Source organism: Ammospiza nelsoni, chromosome 6 (assembly GCF_027579445.1).
Source record: "Ammospiza nelsoni isolate bAmmNel1 chromosome 6, bAmmNel1.pri, whole genome shotgun sequence".
Classification (NCBI taxonomy): Eukaryota; Metazoa; Chordata; class Aves; order Passeriformes; family Passerellidae; genus Ammospiza; species Ammospiza nelsoni.
Genome location: NC_080638.1, coordinates 15593701 through 15614426, shown reverse-complemented (window position 1 = coordinate 15614426; position 20726 = coordinate 15593701). Strand labels below are relative to the sequence as shown.

Genomic DNA, 20726 nt, shown 5'->3' with positions numbered 1-20726 from the left:
GTGGAGGAGCTCTGTAGTCATGAGGTCTCACAATAAAGTCACCCTTTTCCTTTATATCTGGAGCTGCCAGTTTTTGGTCTCTTCATACACTGGATGGTAACTGTAAATTAAAATGAATTAATGCTCCAAATCATATTTGCTTTGAGCATTCTTGTGTTCTGAAAATGGAGATAAAAAGACAACCCCCCAATAACACCAGAGAACCGGGGAAACATGAATAAAGTCCTTTGATTTCTAAATATGTGGTTGATCAGAGCTGTTGTTTAGTATGTGTAAGTCCTGTTTTCCTGTGTTCAGGGGAGCAGCTAATGGTGGGAATTGAGAAGAAACCACCTTGTATTCCCTTTTTGGCCAATGTTGTTGGGAAGTGCAGACTCTTCTGAGCAGGAGAGAGTCTTGACTTCTTTATGTAACCTCTTCCTTCTCCTCCTCCTTTTTCTAGCTGGCTGTTCTACTTCAGTCTCCAATTTTCAAAACAAGCTCAGCCTTCCTTGCTTGAGGCACAGAAGGGAAAGGCCACGTTTCACACATTCAGGGGAACAGCCTGCCAGGGGAAGGGAGGAAATTCTGCACAGAACTTGCTTAAAAGCACTGTAATAGCAAGCACATATTTTGCTCTTTGGAGTTGTTGATACAAGTCTGTAAGGTCATGGTAATTTGGGAAATTCTTGGTAAACAACTGAAGTTATAATGTTTAGGAAGGGCTACACTGCATTAAATAGCCTGGGTTTTGTCAAGGCTATTGTATTTCTGAAGCCATCTATGATTGTCTCTACAATAATTTTTTAAAAATTTGACTTAGAATAACAAGGGGGAGAGGATATCATCAGTATAAAAAGACCAATTATTTAGGCAGGATTTACAGAGCACGTTTACCCTTTAGAAACAGATGTAGCCATATTAAAAGTTTGATATAATTCTTTTTCTTCTTAAAAAAACCCATCTCAGCAGTGTTTAATGCTATTAGTTTTTGTGTGTGATAGCAGGCTTAGTTTTATAAAAATAAGTTTTAATTACTGATTTCATTTTAATATCATTACAAGAGCTTTCAAGCAGAGTATACCACCTTCAGTTTTTTGGCCAAGTAAAGAGATGCGAATCTCCCTGCTAATCTGAAGTATTGCAGGGCTTACATGTTTTTCTAATCTTTATACTATTGCTAATACAAATATGGATGAGATTTTATTAAATTCAACTAGCCTAGAGTTACAAAGGTATTCCATATTGAATCCATTTGAATATTGAATATATTTATAGAGAAATTGCCTGGTACCTCTGGTTTGCAGTGGAATTTCATGGAGAATTTTAGTGTGCAGAGATAATTGCCAGTATTTTATGTGCTGTGATAATTCCATCAGTATTACTAACTTTTATCAGTAAGTCTTGTGACTTTGCAGCTAATCCATGTTTCAAGTGCACGCTTTAACCAAAAGATCCTAACATGCATTGTAATCAATTCTTAAATTAGCAGTTTAATTGCTTAAAAGATAAGATTTTTGTCTATGTTTTGTCTGAATAAATTTCTTTATTAACTGAGTTGGGAAAATTGACTTGCCGATGCACATCTCATTGAGAATTTCTTAAATTTGTTCAGTATAGGGATTTCTTCAATTTGTTTAGTATAGTATTTGTGGCAAATGAAATATATCAATTAAAAGACAAAGAAAAGCTGAAATTTCCCACTGTAAAAATCAGAAGCACTGGATTTTCAGCTTAATAATGCCAGAAAGAGGCAGAAGAATTTCAGTAATACTCAGAGTGCCTTTTGAGTTTGGTGCCCTTATAGCCCATTGTGGCAGTGTGATAATTCACCCCAAATTCAAGAAGCAGTCAAGGAAAAGTTGTTTTGAAGTTAATTTTTGGGGGGAGAAAGGTGAAAGAGCTGTCTGACTTCTACTTCTTTTTTTCTTCCAGGCTGTTCACACAGGTATGAGGGCATATATTTATAACAAGAATTCTGTCATTGGCTCTCAGGCAGAGCACACAGGGATGAGGACGTACTACTTCAGTGCAGACACCCAGGAGGACATGAACGCCTGGATCCGGGCTATGAACCAGGCTGCTCTCATGCAGACACGCTCCTCACTGAAGAGGCAAGTTCCACTCAGAAGCTTTAAAAGAAAAATTAATATTTGACATTAAAAAAACCCTTACAATCTTACAAAAATTTCATATCTTCCATAAATTGCACCTGTGGTGGTATCTGACACTGCTGTTTGTAGATATGTACATAAAAGTCTTCCATTTTTAATGCTCTTTAATTTATTTCTCTTTATTTTAAATTTAATTTCTCTTTAATTATTTTTAATTTATTCTGTTGCAAAATAGCTCACTGGTATTAATTAAGGAAACCTGGTGTTCAGTATCTGTGTATGCATGCAAGTTGTGTGGCCACATTTAGTGACCAAGATTAATTTCTCTCTATAGGTGTAATAATTTAGGGAATTTCAGGTAAAAAGTTCCAGTTTCTGTGGGCAAATTCATACACCTGCCACAGCCAATTGGCTGCCTTTGGGGGAGAGAAGTAAAAGAGAAAGAAAAGAAATTTTATGAGTTGTTTCAAATGAGTGTTTTAGAATTAGGATTGAAGTGCTGTTAAGGGGAAAGAGAGTGCTAAAGACAGATAAATTATAAGTGCATAGAGTTAATGGATATCAACTAATTTATGCAGGTATGAACTGATAATGAACAAATTCAGCTGTGCCAAAATGTGCTTCCAGATTTTTTCCTTTTCTTTAAATTGATGTGGCCTTCTTGATGTTTTGGCTTTGGAATGTGATTGTTTCCCTTTTCCCTGCTCCTCCATGTGAAGGAGCGCTGCTGTGTGAGACAGCCCTGCTTCAGCCACTGTGGGCTGTGAGGGTTGAAATGTTATGGTGCATTTCTCTGAGTATCTCACGCTGCTTCCTTCTGGCCAGTCAAATATAATGAAGGGATCAGTGTCTCTTCCAGAGCTTTGCATTCAATATGATATTGTGTTAAGACTTTTTAGATTTAATTTAAATTTCAAGAAACAATCTGGTACCTCTATCTTTATCTTCTTTGTAAGGACAGGAATAATTGAAAGAAAAATTGGGGAAGTCTGGCACATTAGAAGTATTGATCCAATGTCCTTACTCCTAAGCAGACTATTCTTTTCTAATTAGACTGAATTGAAAAAATTATTGTCATGGCACTTACTCAAAATTTACTTTTCATAAACCTTTTAAGAAGCTGAACTTAGTTTCAGAGATGGGGTGCCGCCCTGAGATCAGTGAGAACCCATTGCATTTTGTGAGAACAAAAGTTGCTGACAAGGTTATTGTTATAAGGAGATGAAGAAAATTGCAAATGAAGTATGTTATATGTCAAAAGCGACTTGAAACTTTCAGAATCCTCAGACATTTTATAGTGTGTTCAAGTTGAATATCAAGATTTCTGATATTATTTAGGCTGTAAGGTAGTGAAGTCATGCAGTGTGCACTGCAGCATGGAGCAATTTTTTCTTCAGGAGTAGCTCCCCACTAGAAATTCCCTGGGCAATAGTAGTGACTTAAATGTGGGTATTGCCCTGTCCTCTTGGCCAGAAGTGACTAGTCCCTGAGGCATCTACAAAAATATGAAAGATTTTTTTTATATTTTGCCATGAGTAGCTGGCAGCTTAATTTCAGTTTTCTGGCTTTCAGTATTTCTTAGGACAGGGAGATTTTTTTATTTACAGCTTTTTTGTACATAATATTATGTTGAACGTACATTCAACTTCTATATAATACTAGTATTTTCAGTCATTTTTAGAGATGTATATAAGTAATTTCTGCTACCTTGACAGCACAATAAAAGTGACTTTTTTCTAACTGGGATAGCAATTGAGTTTTGCTGAGCATATTTATTGTAACCTGTCAAATTTATCACAGTCTGCAGACCGTGATTTTGTGGGTATCCTTTGTAAAAGAGACCACACCAACTTTTCTCAATTAAACAGTGTTTGTTACTGACTCCTGTTTTCTTTTCAGGGAAACTGAAAAAGTGGATCAGCAAGCTGTTCCCCAGGTCAATCATGTGGATGCCTGCAAAGAGTGTGTGAGGGCAGAGGTGACAGACACAAAAGGAAGTTATCAGAAATCAGCTGAAATGCTGGGATACGATAAGCGGGAGGAGATGAGAAGAGAGAAGGAGGAGGAGGAGCGTTACATCCACAGGAAAGGAACTCTGGAAACCAAAAAGGGAAAGGCTAAGCATGCAGTGACTGAAGCTGATTCATTATTTCCAGACTTGAGGAATGCATCCTGGTCCCAAGTAGCTCAGCCAGCTGAGAAGAATGGAACTCTCCCTAGTTCACTGAGTGTGGGTGCTGGCCTGGTGGAGCAGAATGGCACTGGCTCATATAAAAGAGGGTTTGTTCCCAGAACAAATCCAGATAAGCAGTTTCAAAGGAAAAGTAACATGGCTCAAGTGGAGCACTGGGTAAAAGTCCAGAAAGGAGATACAAAAAGGTTAGTAACAGTCTTTAACTTTATGGCCAAGTGACATTTTCTTAAATTAAAGGAAAATGTGTGTTAGTAATACCTGTGGTGCAAATCTGAACAATATTTTACAGAGACAATATGTAAGAAGACTTACTTTTTCCTTCGATGCAGTATGGTATTTTTCAGGCATTTATCTCCTGGGAAAGCCAATATGGGATTTGCTAATCAAATCTCTTTAATATTGTCACAGTATTGCAAATAGAATAAGTGAGATTAGCATGCTATTTTATTTTCCTTCTTTTAATCACTGTGGATGCTTAAAACTTCTTAAAATTTGCTTAAATTTTGAAGAGCCAGAACATGAAATGCAACCCTCAATTACCTCTTATTCATGAACAATTACACAATGTAAGTTACAGGTAATTGTTTTCCACTTCAAGACATACAGATGATGTCCTTTTGAAACATTATGCTCATTACTTTCTTTCTTTCTTCTATTCCTGTTCCAAAGACACATTCACTGCTCTATGTCAGATCACTGCACTCAGAGTCACGACGTCTGTATCACATATTGAAAGTCTCCATATATTCATGTAATTAATGAAGACATCCTAGGATGGTCTCTGGGATTCTCTTTTCCATTTTCAGTCCCTGAAAATTGCATTAATAGTACCAATAGGCGAAATGCACACTGGAATGCTTTTGTAGTTTGAAAATCTCATAATTGTTTTGCTTTCAAAGTCAGATTAAGTACCAGTTGGAGAAATGAAGTGATGAATATGTCTGTCTGCTCAGAATGTCACATTGTGTCAAGTGGCAGGAAAAACAGTTGGGCTCGATGCTGCTTGTGAGGATTTGTCAAATATGCTTATTCTACTGAATTAGTGTTTTATAAATCTGCTCAAATCTAATTATAGTATAAACAAACAGGAGATATTGGCATGTGGTTTTTAGGATGGAGAAAACATTTTGGGAATTTAAAAAATTCTTTTTTAAGCTAATGTTTGTCAATTCAGAGACGTTCCAGTTTGTCAATTCCAGTAAGATGTTTAAGGCTTCCTAATTTTCTGTGGAAGTCCATTCTTCTACTCTTTTATTTTTGAAATTACCCTTGAAGAAGCTTTCTTACTTTTTTATATTATTTAATATTCTTTTGAACTGCTAGAGTCAATTAACTTCCATATTTTTTTACTTGGATGTCAATCAGGACTTCCCAAAAGAATGAGAGTTTAATGAAAAAATGTACTTGGTGCGTTAGTTCTTATTACACACATTGATTTCCCTGAAATAATACAGAAACCAATTGAACTAATGAGCTAATGCTTAAAAAGCTTCTGTTGATGTTTTTTACATCAGAAGTCCTGGCAGTGGCAGGATTGACTGATGACTAAATAAGTATGGTTTTTTTCCAAATTACTCTTTCCAGTAAGTTAACTTTAAGGGTGTGTATCAGGTGCAGTGTTAAGATAGTGCTGTTGCAGGTGCCAGGCTTTGTTCTAGAAGAAACCAGCTGGAGCTGCTAAGTATTCAGTGAAAATAAAGATAGATGTATGTATGTATGTCTGTGTGTATCTATTTCTAGATATAGCTCTATATCTGCATATACATATCTCTAAAAATGGCTAAGTTGACCTTGTTTTCCTTGCCTTTTCCTGACAAATGCCATTATATTCTCTGCATTCAGGATAAATTGCATGTTACCTTCCCAAAGATTAACAGAGTCATCTTTTAAATGGCACCTTCTCTTAGCCTGCTGAGTTTCTGCAGTGTTGTTAAATGATGGATAGAAGTGGAATATTAGTTGTCAAATATCTTCCTGATTGCATGGTGTAGAAATTTAAGCTAGAGATGATAATTTGATTGGCATTTTGTTTTGATTTTAGAAGGTAGTAGTAGTAGAGCACTTAATTTTTTAAAGCTCCACATTGATTGATATTCCAGCTGAAATGTTACAAATAGAGAACCTCTGAGGATTGAGAGGGCTGGGTAGTTCTTGAACACAGAATGAGTACAGTTTTTTATTTGTTTCCTGGCTCAGGTGTGTACAGAGGCAGTGCTTGCCAGCAAGTTGCTTATGACAAGAAAGAAACCTTTCAGCTAAAGGGTTCACACAAACACTGAGGTGGTTCATGTGACTGCTTGTAGGAATGGCGCCTTTTATATAGATCTTCAGACCTTTCAAATAGATGTTTTACTTCCCTTTTTAATGAAGCACTCCCTTTGCTGAGTTGCAGATGTTAGCTGTCGCTTTGGGGACCCACCTCTCTTAGTGACCCCTCAGCTGCACTCCGGTGACATCCAGTGTAGCCACCCAATCCCACTCTGCTCTCAGCAGATGGGAATACCTGCTTTGGTAAGATTCATAACAGCCTTTCAGAGAGATCTCAAGAACTGTAAGAAGGTTTGAAAGGAGGCTTTCAGGAAGTTTTGGCTTTTAGTAATTAAAGGTCAAGGTCAGGACCATCAAATGGCAGCTGTTCAGAAATTGTTAAGTTTTGATCTGGTTCCAGTGCCCATATAAACTTAGTGCATAATTGTAAACAATTTGCTATTTCTAAGAGTTTACTTGCATTTTAGAAATATATAAATCCAGTTAAGCTTAATATTTCCTCACTAGATGCAGTCATGTTGAGATAGTTCCTTCCTTGCAAATGGTGTTAAAACCTTTCTTGTTATGCAGAACTTTCTGTTCCTTCCTGATTTGCTTAAGGAAGAAACATTACTTGTCTTTGTTAACTTCTGTGCATTCCCATGAATGGGCACAGTGTTTCTAATAATGTTGTTGACTTTTGAAGATCTTTCTTCTCTTTTTACAATATCTTCTATGTGATTGCTTCCCATTAAAGTCCCTGAAAGTTTTCATGGCCAATGGTCATATAATATGACATTAGGCCATTTATGCACTCTTTAATGTCTGCTTTCCTTTTTATGTTCTCTATACCTCATCATTCAAATGAGGGAGATTCTCAAAAACAGCTGCTTTTGCTCACTTTTAACCTCCAAGAAAGCAATAGTCCATTGTGGACTAATTTGAGTAATTTGGGACATGGTTCTTTACCTAGAAGTTCGTGTGTCGTCTCAGCCTATTTTTATATGATGCAAATGATCTCTCAAGCATCTCAAACCTTGTGTGGTAGAGATGCCACCAGCTTAAAGCCTGTCATCTCAGCTTGAGGTTTCTCCCTGCTTCAGATACTGAGAAAACACAATGTGCCTGTATGTAGGCAGTTGCCTCCAAAGTTCAGCTCTGAATGTTACTTTCCTGCGCAATGTTATCCACATTCAATTTTGTTCTCTTTTTATAGCAGGCTGAAGTATTGCATGAAACTGGCTCATATCAGCTGCTCCACGTACTGCTTTCAAAATAACAGTTTTTAGTTCTTCTCAAAAAACCTCATCTTTTTCTAGAAGGAAGGCATGGCTCCCCTTGCCCCAACAAAACTTATGTTGTCTTTGTTTTGTTTTCAGGTTGGTTTTGCTCCTAAAGCTGCCAGCCCTGGTGGCTTCATTGACTGCCACCAATTCCAGCTGATCTCAGTATTCTGCCTTTTAATGTCCAGTTAGAAAATAATCACACACAGGTGGTTTGCAACATCTGATAGTTTGCTTAGGCCTTCATGAGATCTTCACTAAATTGGGGTATAGGAGTGGTCAAGTCCCCCTTCCCTGTTTTTCCACTGAGAAATCACCCAAGCAATCTGTCTTAGTTTCATGCCTGCCTCAGATGTCCTTTAGAGCATCATCTGCTCCAAGCATTCTTGATTCTTACTGCTATCTAGAGGAAATACATTTCTACCAACTTTCTACCACGTTTTCATGTGGAAAAAATTGGCAGTAAAGTACAGGACATTCCAAGTGCACATAATGCAATGAATTGGAGAATTAAAAGAGGTTCCATGACTGTATGCTGATCTTTGAATTGCCTGTGTTCATACTACCTGCCTGCTTTAACCTTCACTCTGAAATTCAAGGTACAACATCAAGATTTTGTGGTATGAGAGAGCAGAGCCTTCAGAGATTTGTAACCCTCCAGGCAGTGCAGCAATTATTCTACTTGCTGGCCTGAGGAATTTTGTATCCTCTTGAGATTATCCATATTTCAGGGTAGTCCAACAGTGTCAAATCCTGCAAGTAAAAAGGGATGGTGGCAGCTACTGAGCTGGTAGCTGGTAGCAATTCATTCCTCCTTGGTTCAGTTATTCTTGGATGCTGAACAAAGATGTTCTTTTCCATCCTGGCCTTTTTTCCACGGGGAATTCCTGCAATTTCCAAACCATGAGGTCTCCCTCTCACACAGAGTGGAACTTACTGAGTGAAGTGATGAAAAGATGCTTGGAGTTTTTCTTTGTGTGGTTTTGTGCTGGGTTCATTTTTTAAATTTTGTATTTTTTTGGTGTTGATGCTTTGTAGCAAGCCTAGCCAGAATTGTTTTCTCTTTGGAGATTCTGAATCAATCGGAAAATGAATCCAAGTACAAAACCCCCAGATATTTGATGGAAGAATCAGAAATTAGACAGGCAGGCTACAGAAGGATTTTGTCTTCAAAGGAGGAGAGGGAGCTAACTAGACTTTGTCAAAACTTTTGCCAATTCTGTCTTAACACTACGTGCTAAAATATCTAGTTTGTAGAACTTAAGTGTTTTATGGGTCCAGTACTAAAGCCAGGATGTAATACTTCTTTTTATATTCTAATTTGTCAATGACCTTTGTTGTAAAAAGTCTCTTGTTGCTCAAATCAGTAGAACCAGTAGCAATTTCACTACTTTTTCGTGAAAATAATCATACAGACCTGCAGACTTCAAGCAGTTTCTTATAATTCGCTTTGTTTTTACTTCATTCACCTGAACAAAAACTATCTGAGATATTCTGGGATTGGTGAGATTTCTTCTTGCTTTTAAAGATATTTATATTGGACATGCGTTTGTTTTCGTAAACTGCACCACCTAGTGGTGAGCACACTTTCTGTGAAGAGGAATATTTTAGTTTACAGACTCACTAGATAAACATGAAAATAATTCCATTCTTCATGTTCTTGACTTTCTTTTTAATTCAAGTACAAAATGCTGCCGTTCCTTAAGTTTGTTTCAAGTAGTTCATCCTAGGCTAAACACTAAATTAAAATCCTGTGTTTCTGCACTGTAGTGTTTGTGTGCAGGATAGATGACATTAATATTGCTTTGTTAATATTTCTGTAAATTCTCTTAAAATGTCTGTTATATGTCTTGTAGCTCCAATGGTTATGTCATTAGAGGTGTTTTATCAGTCACTTCCACTCATCGGTGTGTGCTAAAATTTACCATTTTCTTCCCTTTTTTTTTTTTTCCCCAGCATCACTTCAGATCAGACTCTTACACGTCAGGGTCCCAATCCTCCTTTTCCTGAGAACTATCACACTTTGCCAAAGAATACCAGGCAGCCTTCAGGGAGCTCACCACCACCAAACCGCAATCTGCCGAGTGACTACAAATATGCGCAGGATCGCGTCAGCCACTTGAAGATGTCCCAGGAGGAGAGGAAAGCAAACAAGGATGGAACTGTTTGGCAGCTGTATGAGTGGCAGCAGAGGCAGCAGTTCAAACATGGCAGCCCCACGGCCCCACTTTATGCGGGTTCCTCAGACTTCATGGATCGTGCTAAGTCAAAAAGCTCGTTAGATGTTCCACGGTCGATCTCTGTTCCGCCCTCTCCGTCTGATATTCCTCCGCCTGGACCTCCAAAAAGCTTTCTCCCGCGGAGGCCACATACTCCTGCAGAAAGGCTCACGGTTAAACCATCTGATGAGAGACAGACTGTGGATGTTCCTCTAGCTGGATCTCCCAGGAAGATTCGGAATCGTGCTGTAAAGGTTGGTATCCGTTTAAGTGATTCCAAACCGGTCTACACGTGGTGTCACACATGGGGGGTTTATTCAGTTGTGGTTCATTGCATCCTTCCTTGTGTGTGAAAGATCATGGGAGTTGTAAAAGCTAATGCAAGGCATAATTTTCTCCTCAAGCTCTTGGCATTCTGATCAGATTTAATAACTTTTGTTGGTTAGGAAAGGAAAATTGTTGCCACATCACATAGGTATGGAATAATTTTAATAAAAACAGGAAGGCATATCTTACATGTATAAAGTATACAGATGGTAGTATTTCAATGTAGAGAGTATGAAGGCAAGAATATGAAACTCAGCGGGATGGAATCTTTCTTGATTATTTATTTTTGCTTGTAGCTTTGTGTTTGCTGTGCCTGCTTTCTCTACATGTTTTGCTATTATAGTTACTCCTACAGTTGATTCTGGTTTTAGTTACGGTAAAATTCATAGTATTACATATAATAATATTTTAGGTCTATTGCAGAGTCTTTATCAGTGGGCTAACCAAATTCAAATAGTGTTGGTCTGAAGCTTCACCTTTCTGAGTAGTTTCAGTATGAGGGTTTTTTCTAGATACTTTTGTACCCTCTTTCCTATGGGTTTCCTTGTTCAGTACTCTAAATGCGCTCCTTGCGTAAGGAATTTGGGGAAATTTGTGTTGAGTCAATGAAGGATTGATTTGTCTTGGTAGACTTGGAATAATTGGTATTGAAATCCTCTGTATTCACTTAAATCTCCAACCTCAGCCATGGGCTCTGATAAGGGAAGGTATTTGCAAAGGGAGAGACTTGTAAATCCAGATACCCGGTGTGGGTTTAGGACCATGACTTTAGGCTGCAGCTTCATGCACAGTTTAGATTTTTTTCAGTGTGTATGTGGTGTAGCTGTTGGGTGTCTTTCAGCATTTATAGATTTATAATATTCTGTCAGAGGGTGAAATAGTCTAGTCATTTGCAGAACTGGACATTAATATTTTTAATTCCTGATTATATTATACCACACATTGGTTTCTCCACGAGTAAGCTGAAGGAGCATTACATCCTTACAAAGGCATGTACAGCAGTCTTTTCCTTTCCTGTGCAATGGAACTGCAGAAATTTTAAACTCTTTTCATGGCATCTTGGCTTTACCAGTATTGGGAAACACGGTTTCTCATCGTGAAAACTTCTCTGTGGAACTTCTGAGAAAGTTTGTAGAGAAAAATGTTCATGTTTTTCTATGCATCATTCTACATTTAAATGTGTCTGCATTAATCTGTGATACTGCACGCTCCCTGTACTGGTTTATTACATTCCATCCAGTTGCACTTAAAAAAAAGCCCAACAAGGCAGATGAGGCAAATTCAGTGAAATTCAGAGATGGGAATAAAAATAACTGGGACATTAATTTTGTCTTTAAGAACCCATAGAACTTTGGCTTTAAGAGAAAGATGACAGAATGAGTGTGCAGTAGGGTTTCTTATTCTAAGCAGAAAGGGGCAGATCAAAGATGATTATTAAAAAAACCTCCTTGATATTGATGGAAGCCATTGCCACAAGGTGTCAGTCATGTCAGTAGCTTCATGTTCCCTGGCTAAAAGAGAGCATTCACAGTTGTTACTTTGTGCAGTACAAGCCTGCTGTGGGAAGACATCATCCAACCAAACCTTTTTCTGGGAGACATTGTGTTGGGGGGGGAACTTGATGAACTTGGTAAAGGTTTTCTGAAAGCTGCATTGCATGTTCTCCTGAAGCATCTCATGCTACCACAATCCACTTCTCTGCCCAGCATCACAGGTGCTGAATTTGTATTTGTTCATTTATAAGTTTTTAATCATCGAAGGATCGGGCTGGCCAGTGTGCGTTACCCTGTTCTAAGCATGCCACGAATTCAAATAGAAAACCTGTGGCAGAGCTGCAGGGTGAATTTGCCACAGCTGGCACTTGGCACAACCCTTACCTTGTGGCTGTGGATCCTTGCAGAGCTCCACCCACCTGGACCGGCGCTCCATGCCTGCCATGGGCTACATGACACACACGGTGAGCGCGCCCAGCCTGCACGGCAAGTCGGTAAGTGCAGAGCACGGCTCCAATCTGTCCTCCCACTACTGCAGCCAGGGTTTGAAATCCATAGTCTTTAATCTTAACTTTAGCAGTTAAAGCATACATAACTCGAGTGAGAACTTAATCTTAACCCAGTAAAGCCTATAGGATTTTTGCCTTTATCTGCAACGTGAGCAGGGGTGAGCTTTCTGTTATTACAGGATTCAAGTTTTATTATGTTTGTTTGACCAAATGCAGAGTTAATTAAATAATTGCTTAATCATGTCAAGTAACTGCTTTCTGGGCACTGAGGTGAAAAATGTAATTATAGTTCCTCTCCCTGAAGACTGCTAATTTCCTCTTTACAATGTGTCTAAATACCTGCAGCCTGAAGAGCTAACATTGCTTCTCATTCGATTAAGGAGACATCAGGCTAAGTTGGCTAGTATAAGAAATTACACAATCGCTCAGTTACTGCAGCACTTGCCAACTAATTCCACCTATCAGGTCAGCTGCTGCGTGGCTCATCTGTGACATTTTGTGACTCTGCAAATGCTTCATTAGTGGCATGCTTGAGTCTGTGCTTCCTTGCCCATTCTTTGGTATTCTACAGTGCCCAGGTCGTTTGCGGTTTTTCTTTGCTTACTGTATTTGCTATAAGAGATGAGCATTTTTAAGTTACAGGTCGCCAGTGCATCTGTTTCAAAGTGTCTACTTCCTTTTTATACTGTGTACTTATACTATTTCTGAAAATGCTGCATCTTCAGAAATGTGGGTTGAAATATTATGTATAAGTTCATTCTAAAGCAAAACCATTTCTTTGTGCTGCTGTCATGGTGGGGTTGGCTCCCTGTGCCACGTGCTGCATCACCTGCAAATTGAAATGCATCAGCCAGTCTGTTCATTCATATGAGCTTGTAACTGTGTCAGTTCTGCAGGTGAACATTGGCTCATAAAAGCTCAGGAGCGTCTTGGACCATCTGCGGTGCTCTTGATTGCACTGGTGTTGTGAAACGTGTAAATGTGAACTCAAACAGAGATGTACTCAGAGAGCTCTCCAGTTCCTGTTAGAGCCTCAAAAATGGAGCCACCTGGGAATAAAATCTGGTGACTCTTCTTGGAATTGGTGAAGGCTTTGGCCCAAAACTAAAGTGATTTTTTGGAACTGAAGAAGTTTCATTTCCTGATTACCTCACCTACAGAACAATTGCACTAAATGGGTGGTAATAACAGGGATTTCTCCTAAAATGGGCAGACTTTCTAGTCAAGTCCTCAGCCAGTCTTACAAGCTGATCTGACAAGAATTGTAAGTGAACACCTCTAAAGAAATACAAGTGTGATCTATTGATTTTATGGCATAAAGGGTTTTTCTTTTCTTTTTCTAACTACACATTCTCATTGGCTCAAAACTTGAGAAAAGGTATAGTTGTGTTTTTCTTTTATTCTGAAGTTAATTGCACCCAGGATATGAAATGCTGACAAAATAGCATTTCCTAAAATTCTAGGAAGTTTTGGGCATTTTGGCTAACTACAAGTAGCACATTTGCAACAGTTAAACTTTATTTTGTATTGCAAATATCCTCTCTCAACAGAGGAGAAATAACTTTGTTATGACTTCTGTGCATGTTTTCATTGAAGGGACTGTAATAAAGATGTTGCTAGATGAGTGTAACTATCAGATTAAGCTGATAGCAATCACAGGTGAGGCAATGAAAAATAAGGATCAACTTTACTGCTGTTACTTGAAAGACAAAATGGATTGTCTAATCATATGAATGAGATATTTTTCAGAATTTTATTCCCAAAACTTATTTTATACTTTCCCTGAATAAAGGAATTAATATCCTAAAATGCATGTAAATTGTGATCAAAAGTATTCTAGTGATATATGATGTCTGTCATTCAGTCACACCACTGTAACTTTTTCAGTGAAGGGCTAGTCAGTGCAAATTCATCTTGAAAGCTTTTGAAGATGATTGTTTCAGGTAGTTCTGTATCCTATTAGAGGTGGAAACAAAAATCTAGGTGTTTGGAGGGCGGTAATGAGGCAGTAATACTCTTGGGAAATACTTTGCCCATTTTTTAGCTGTAAGTAGCAATATGCTGGTGGAGCAAATGTGCTTTTTTTATGTGCTCCTAGTCTGTTATTTTGTTCTCTCTTCCATGTTTTCTTGTGTATAGCAAGTCCAACTATTCTGAAATGGTTCCAAACATTCAAATATATTGCACTGTTTTTTCCCTATGTACTTGCCTGAAGGCGGATGACACTTACATCCAGTTGAAAAAGGATCTGGAGTATTTGGATTTAAAGGTAAGATTTTTAGATGAGTCTACTTAATTTTTTATCTTTTTTTCAACCCAGTTGTCTTTTTTGCATTGTGTTTGTACCTGCAGATTTTAAAGCAACTTTCTAGACTGAGATGGAAACTGTCTTTTGTTTGTGCTTAGAGTATTGAGTGTGTTTTTAGTAGTGACTATACAATTAAAGTGAAAACTCAGAAAATGTGGTTGCTTTAAGAACGATTTTTGTTCCTGGTGCTGAGATGGATGATATGTGGGTTTAGGGAAATCAGAGAAAAAACAGATTGAAAGTGTTTCTCTGCTGTAGCATTAGTACCAGTATGAAGTCAACACCTCTAAGTTAAAACTCGTGTTCTTTAATCCAGCTTTTCCCCTTTAAATCTCCTTAGACTGACTTTTCCATTATTTGTATAATGTACCATATGTTGTTGTGAAAATGTGATTAATTAGCACTCTCATTGTTTTCATGTTATTTCAGCTGAAAGATTTCAAATGCACCCATTCATCCATCCATCCATAGAGAGAATCTGATCAAGTAATGTTAGGAGGTATTGCTTTTTGAAAAAGAATTCACTATTATACTGAGGGTCCTATCATCTGTCTAAATGACTTCTGTGTCTGGTACACTTGATGGTTGGCAATTTGAAAGCAAATCTAGAATTCTTAATATCAGGTTTTGAAGGGAAAAAAAAAAAAAACCCAGCAAAAAGATATAATTGTTTTGCTTAGCAAAACAGTTTGCCACTTTCTGTGGGATGTAGGATGTCTTGCCATATATAAATCACATGGTGTTTTCCTGAAAATGAAGGTGAAAGGAAATTTGATACCTTGTTGTCTGTCTGGTTTGCATGTACAGAGCTCACTAATGCCATGGGGTGTTGCCTGTGAGCTGAATGCACCTATGAGGATGTGTATTTCAATCTTGTCTGATGTTTAAATTCCTGAATATATAACCAAATATATACATGGAAAATATTACTATACAACCATATATGTATTTAGCATATAGTATAGGTGGTGTATATGTAGTCTAAATGATCAAATATGTAAACTGTTGGAGTCATTAATATACAAATTTAAAATTGGTTGGACACATTTCATTTTAAGCCTTGTCCTTGGTTTGTCCATGGCTTTGACAGATGTAATTGCAGCCCAAGCCATCAGATGAATTTTATGACAAATTACAATTTTATAAGTCCTACAAGGTGAGAAATTATTAATAATCACAGTCCTTTTTCCATTATAAAACACAAAAATTTTCATAGTTGAAGTGACCACAAGTCAAGCTTCTGAAAATGTGATGTGCTTAGCAAAATTCTAGGGGGGTGGTTCTTAACTTTTTGGTGGATTCTGTCCAGATTAATTTGTTGCAGTCTGGAGCACGAGGAGATATTTGGACTCTTAGAGCTCTTTGTGCCTTCCTACTGCTTGTAGCACCTAACAAAAGCAGCCAGAAAGAAAAATTAGAAGGGGGCACCTGATACTTCTGTGCAAAGAAACTTTCAATGCCAGCTGTTTTCCTTCTGAAAATCGTGACACTCAAAATGTCAAATGTATTTCCAAATGAGTGATGTAAATTTTCAAAATGGGCATTTCTTAATAACCTTCTTTCAGTCGTGGTCCAAAAATGTAAAATTTCAGGTCAGGCTGCTGAGAGATTAAAGAGCCCTTGTGAGACTGGAGAAGGTGTCCTGGTGTTGGTTACATTTGTGCTTTGCCACTAAATGTAGCAATGCTTCGATTTGTGATACAAGGGAAAAACAGTGCTCTGCATGAAAGGAAGCAAAGGATACAGATTTTAGTAACAGCAAATTCCCAGGTCATGTATGTAATATCTTGCATTTAAGACACTGGAAATTTAGATAGAAGGCCAATTAGTTCAGGTATCTCTTTTGACTACACTGGGCTTTGAGTTAGACCCATCCTGGTTAAACATTTCAATTAGGACTGAACATTTTGGAACTGGAGTTAAACCTTTTTTTTTTTTTTTTTTTTTTTTTTTTTTTTTTTTTACTAAATCCATTATTTCTGGAGATCTTTCTTAGAGGTTTTGAAATAGAACTTTTCAGTGTGGAATTGTGGTTGAGCAATTAACTGCAGAGTGCTTAGGTGTGACCTGGGAGTGTGTGATCACTGCTGCTCGTGGAGTTTTGAGTTCTGAGGTTTGGGGGTTTAAATCTTGCCATCTGTAACAAGCTATGACTAAACTTTTGTTTGAAACAGATAGAAAATAATGGACCTCTGATCAACATGATATACAAAGTGCTAAAGAACTCAGCACAAGGGTTACTATCCAGTATACATGTAAGACTGCTTGCATTGAAATGTGCTCATCCCATCGCTTTCTCAAGTAGCAGTCAGTGTTCTGGCTTTTACAGGTGTCTTTTGGTGCACAGTAGTGCTTTCTGTAAGATTTTATTTTTACTTCTTTATTTTTCCCCTCTCTTTTGGAGTCTGTATGCGAAATTATGGCTGACCTCAGTGTTTGGTTTCATTTTATCATGTTTTGGAAATGAATGTGTCAAGTAGTGACTCCTGTGTGGAATTTGGAAAATGTGAAAGCATGCTTAATCCTCATTATGTTGTCATGTTCTCTGCTTGATAGTTAACAAATTCCTTACAGTTCTGATTAAGTAATTGAAAGTATCCCCAGATTCTGTAGATGTGTTTTTATGTTAATTCTGTTGCTTTGAAAAAAGCTTTTGCATTGCCTTAGCTTGCAGGTAATTAAATATGCAGAATTATTACTTTTGATATGCTGGTATTTTATGTTTATATTTAATTAATTGTTACAATTATCTATATGATTTAGCATTTAAATAATTTCATTAATAATTTTGAATAATGCTTTCTTTTTCTATATAACATGTAATTGTTGAAAAAAAAATCAAAAAATTGAAAGCTTCTAGAGGCAATAAATACTATTGATTTTGGTGATGCAGAAGTAATATTTTACCGCTCAAAAGTAAATGAGAAGTCTTTAAACGGAGTCTGCCACTGGAGGAGAGAAGATGAGATTTACCTCACTTAGGGTAAAATTTAATTGCTTTTAAAAAGCTAACATGATCCTGTAGATGACTCTTAGGTTAATAAGTAAAATATGTACCTTCAAGTCTAGAGATTGCCAGTAGGTAAAAAAGCAAACTGCCTCTTTATACCCCTCTTACCTCACTAAAAACAGCCAACAAATTCAGCTTTTGTATCAAAATCTCTCCTCTTATATTACTGAAGACAATGTTGAGGTGAATTTTTCTTCTTAAACTTTTGCCTGTATATGAATAAGAATATGCTGTATATGAATACTACTAATTGCCAACTGGTCCTGTGCTAAGACAGTATTTGCTCTAATGAATCTTTAAAAGTGTTCCAAAGAGGTGATATTAAATCATTAGATTTTAAGGCTTTTAAAAAATGTGTTATTTATGAACTTTATTATATTGCTCTTTTCTTAACCTCATCTATTCACAAAGAGGGTCCTGTGTAGGCAGTGGAAATAATAAACATTTCTACAGACACAGACATGCCTTAATTTTTAAGGTTGATGTGAAGGTCGGAAGTAAAATTGAGTATTGTTTTGGTACTGGTTCTAAAACTGTTTTGTGAGAAGATAGTCTCACCAGAAATGGAATATGAAACCAGTGATTTATGGAATGAGAGATTTGGTACATGACAGCCATGTCAAAGTAGATTAATTACATTTAATTCCACTATAGCATTTCTGTAGCAGTCTGTCTTTAGTAAAATCCACCCCGTGCTGAGGAAGATACTGTCCTTTGTAGAATGAAACACTTGCCAAAAGTTGTATTTTTAGTCATTCATGAATGCTGCTATTGTTGCAACCATGCATTTAAATGAACGATTCCATTCCTTTGGCTTCAAGAAGGCTATTAGAGTAGAACTGCTAAAACTACTAGATCTTGCAGGAAAAGGACTTTTGTAACCAGAGACAGGTGGGATTATGCTGTTTTGTACAGGAATCCAAGCTGCTGGAAGAATTACTAAATAGCTTAATGTAACTAGTAAACCCTTTTGTTAACACTTCTCAAAAACTAAAGCCAGATTTCAAAATACTTGTATATCCTTTTTTTTTTTCTTTCTTAATAAAAGTGAATATTTAACAAAAGCTTTCTTTTCACTGCAGAAGCATCATTAGGTTTTAGTTTGCTACAAATTTCTTACACTTTGAAAATCTGTTCCTCTTAGGTGACAGGACGTGACACATTGAAAGAAAGAAGTGCAAAACCTGTCAAGGTTGCAGAAAGTGATATTGATGTAAGTATCAAACACCACTTCAGCACCTCTTGCACTGATTTGTCTATTGCTTTTGTACAGTTACATGATCATTATTATGCATCTTGGGGTGAAATATTACAAGCGGACACTTTTCTGCTTGATTTTTAAAATCTAACCATATGTGTGTGTATGATTTCATTTCCAGGTGAAACTGAGTGTTTTCTGTGAGCAGGACAGAATTCTGCAGGACTTGGAGGACAAAATAAGAGCCCTTAAGGAAAATAAAGTAAGTAGGTTAAACAGGGCTTAGTAAAATAAAATAAAAGCTTTCATCTAATCCTAAAATACAAAATATGAAATTGTAAACAAAAATTTGAATTAATGAATGATGATTGCACTGTATTGTGTATATACTTCTATGATAACAAGAAGTGGGTTTTATTTCAGGATTGACTACCCATTCTGAGAAAACATGTTTTTGAAAGTGAATGTTTTAAACCCATCTGCTTCACTTCCTGTGAGCTATAGCTGTCAATAAACTGAGGTGGTTATAAAAATAATAATAATAATAAAAAAAATGCATATATCCTGAAATGAAAGTGCTGTTCAGGTAGATCCTGTGGAAGAGCTACTGTGCAAAATTAATTCTGTGTTATTTACTCCTGACTAAATGAATTGGGCCTGTTTCATGTTTTAGACAATATTTTAAACCCTCACATGCCTGTTTCACCCACAGCAGTGAAGGAGAACGTGTCCTTAAACAAACAGCTCATGCTGGGCTGTGGTAGGGCTGTCATAGTTCTGTACTGCTTAAGGGAATTCTTCTGAAACTGTAAATTACACTTTTGTACTGAGGGTAAACAGAAGAATTCCCCTCCCACTGCTTTGTGTTTTCAACGGTTTTGGCTGCTTAATAGGAAGATTTAATAGAAAATATCAGATAATTTAGGATACAATAGGTAATTAAGGCCCTTGCAGTTTTTGTTTTCATGTGAATCTCCAAAACAGGGGGCCAATCTTAACCTCTCTTGGTTTGTAGGGAAGACTTGGGGCATGGAAAACACCTTTCATATTCCTGCAAGTGGGTGCATAAATTTCCATGTAAATGTTGTGGACTTACTGCTGTCTTCTTTGTTAGGATCAGCTGGAGTCTGTTTTGGAGGTTTTGCACAGGCAGATGGATCAGTACAAAGATCAACCACAACATGCAGAAAAAATATCTTACCAGCAGAGACTTTTGCAAGAGGACCTTATACATATTCGGGCTGAAATATCCAAAGTTTCAACGGTACGTGTGTTTGGTTGCTTCAAGAAAAAACAGAATTAAAATCCCAGTTAGACTAAAACTGTGTTTGTCATTGGATAGGGGAGTTAAGACCTGTTCTGAACAGCTTTGGTTAGGGTACAGGATACTAAACCATACAAAATCAAACAATCTCTCCAGCTTTGCTTTTCAATGCCTGCCTGTCATGCCCCCAAACCAAACAAAAACCCCTAAACTTTTCAATGTATTTATGTGTTAAGTGTGGGTTTAAATTGCAGATCTTTCAGCTAGTCCTTTGAAAATATAAATGTGATTCCAGGATGTTTTTCATGGTAAAAGGAGTTGGGAAAATGTTGATATTTCAGTAAAAATTTACCATTCATATTATAACTTAGTAAAATTCAAATGTAATTTAATGTTTTTTCACTGTATTATTACTGCCTCTTTATGAATGAGGCTAGCTCTTTGTAAGACAGTTTCTAAAATTGCATGAGCACCTTCCCTGTAGTAAGGTCTGATCACTAAAATGACAGTATTATTTAAATGTATCTAGTTAGTTTGTGTCTGTAGAAAATGTATGACTTCCACAGTCAGCATGTAAAATG

The 20726-nt window shown here is 37.1% G+C and overlaps 1 protein-coding gene across 2 annotated transcripts in view; it reads left to right on the top strand.

The window, feature by feature from the left end:
* PLEKHA7 (pleckstrin homology domain containing A7) overlaps positions 1-20726 on the top strand; it is a 144777-nt gene that overhangs the window by 103717 nt on the left and 20334 nt on the right. For both annotated transcript variants that reach the window (XM_059474286.1, XM_059474284.1), the window contains exons 8-15: positions 1915-2093; positions 3993-4472; positions 9774-10290; positions 12264-12350; positions 14581-14634; positions 18828-18896; positions 19063-19143; positions 19996-20145. In XM_059474286.1, the coding sequence (XP_059330269.1) occupies positions 1915-2093; positions 3993-4472; positions 9774-10290; positions 12264-12350; positions 14581-14634; positions 18828-18896; positions 19063-19143; positions 19996-20145 (1617 nt within the window). The remainder of the gene's footprint in view (positions 1-1914; positions 2094-3992; positions 4473-9773; positions 10291-12263; positions 12351-14580; positions 14635-18827; positions 18897-19062; positions 19144-19995; positions 20146-20726) is intronic.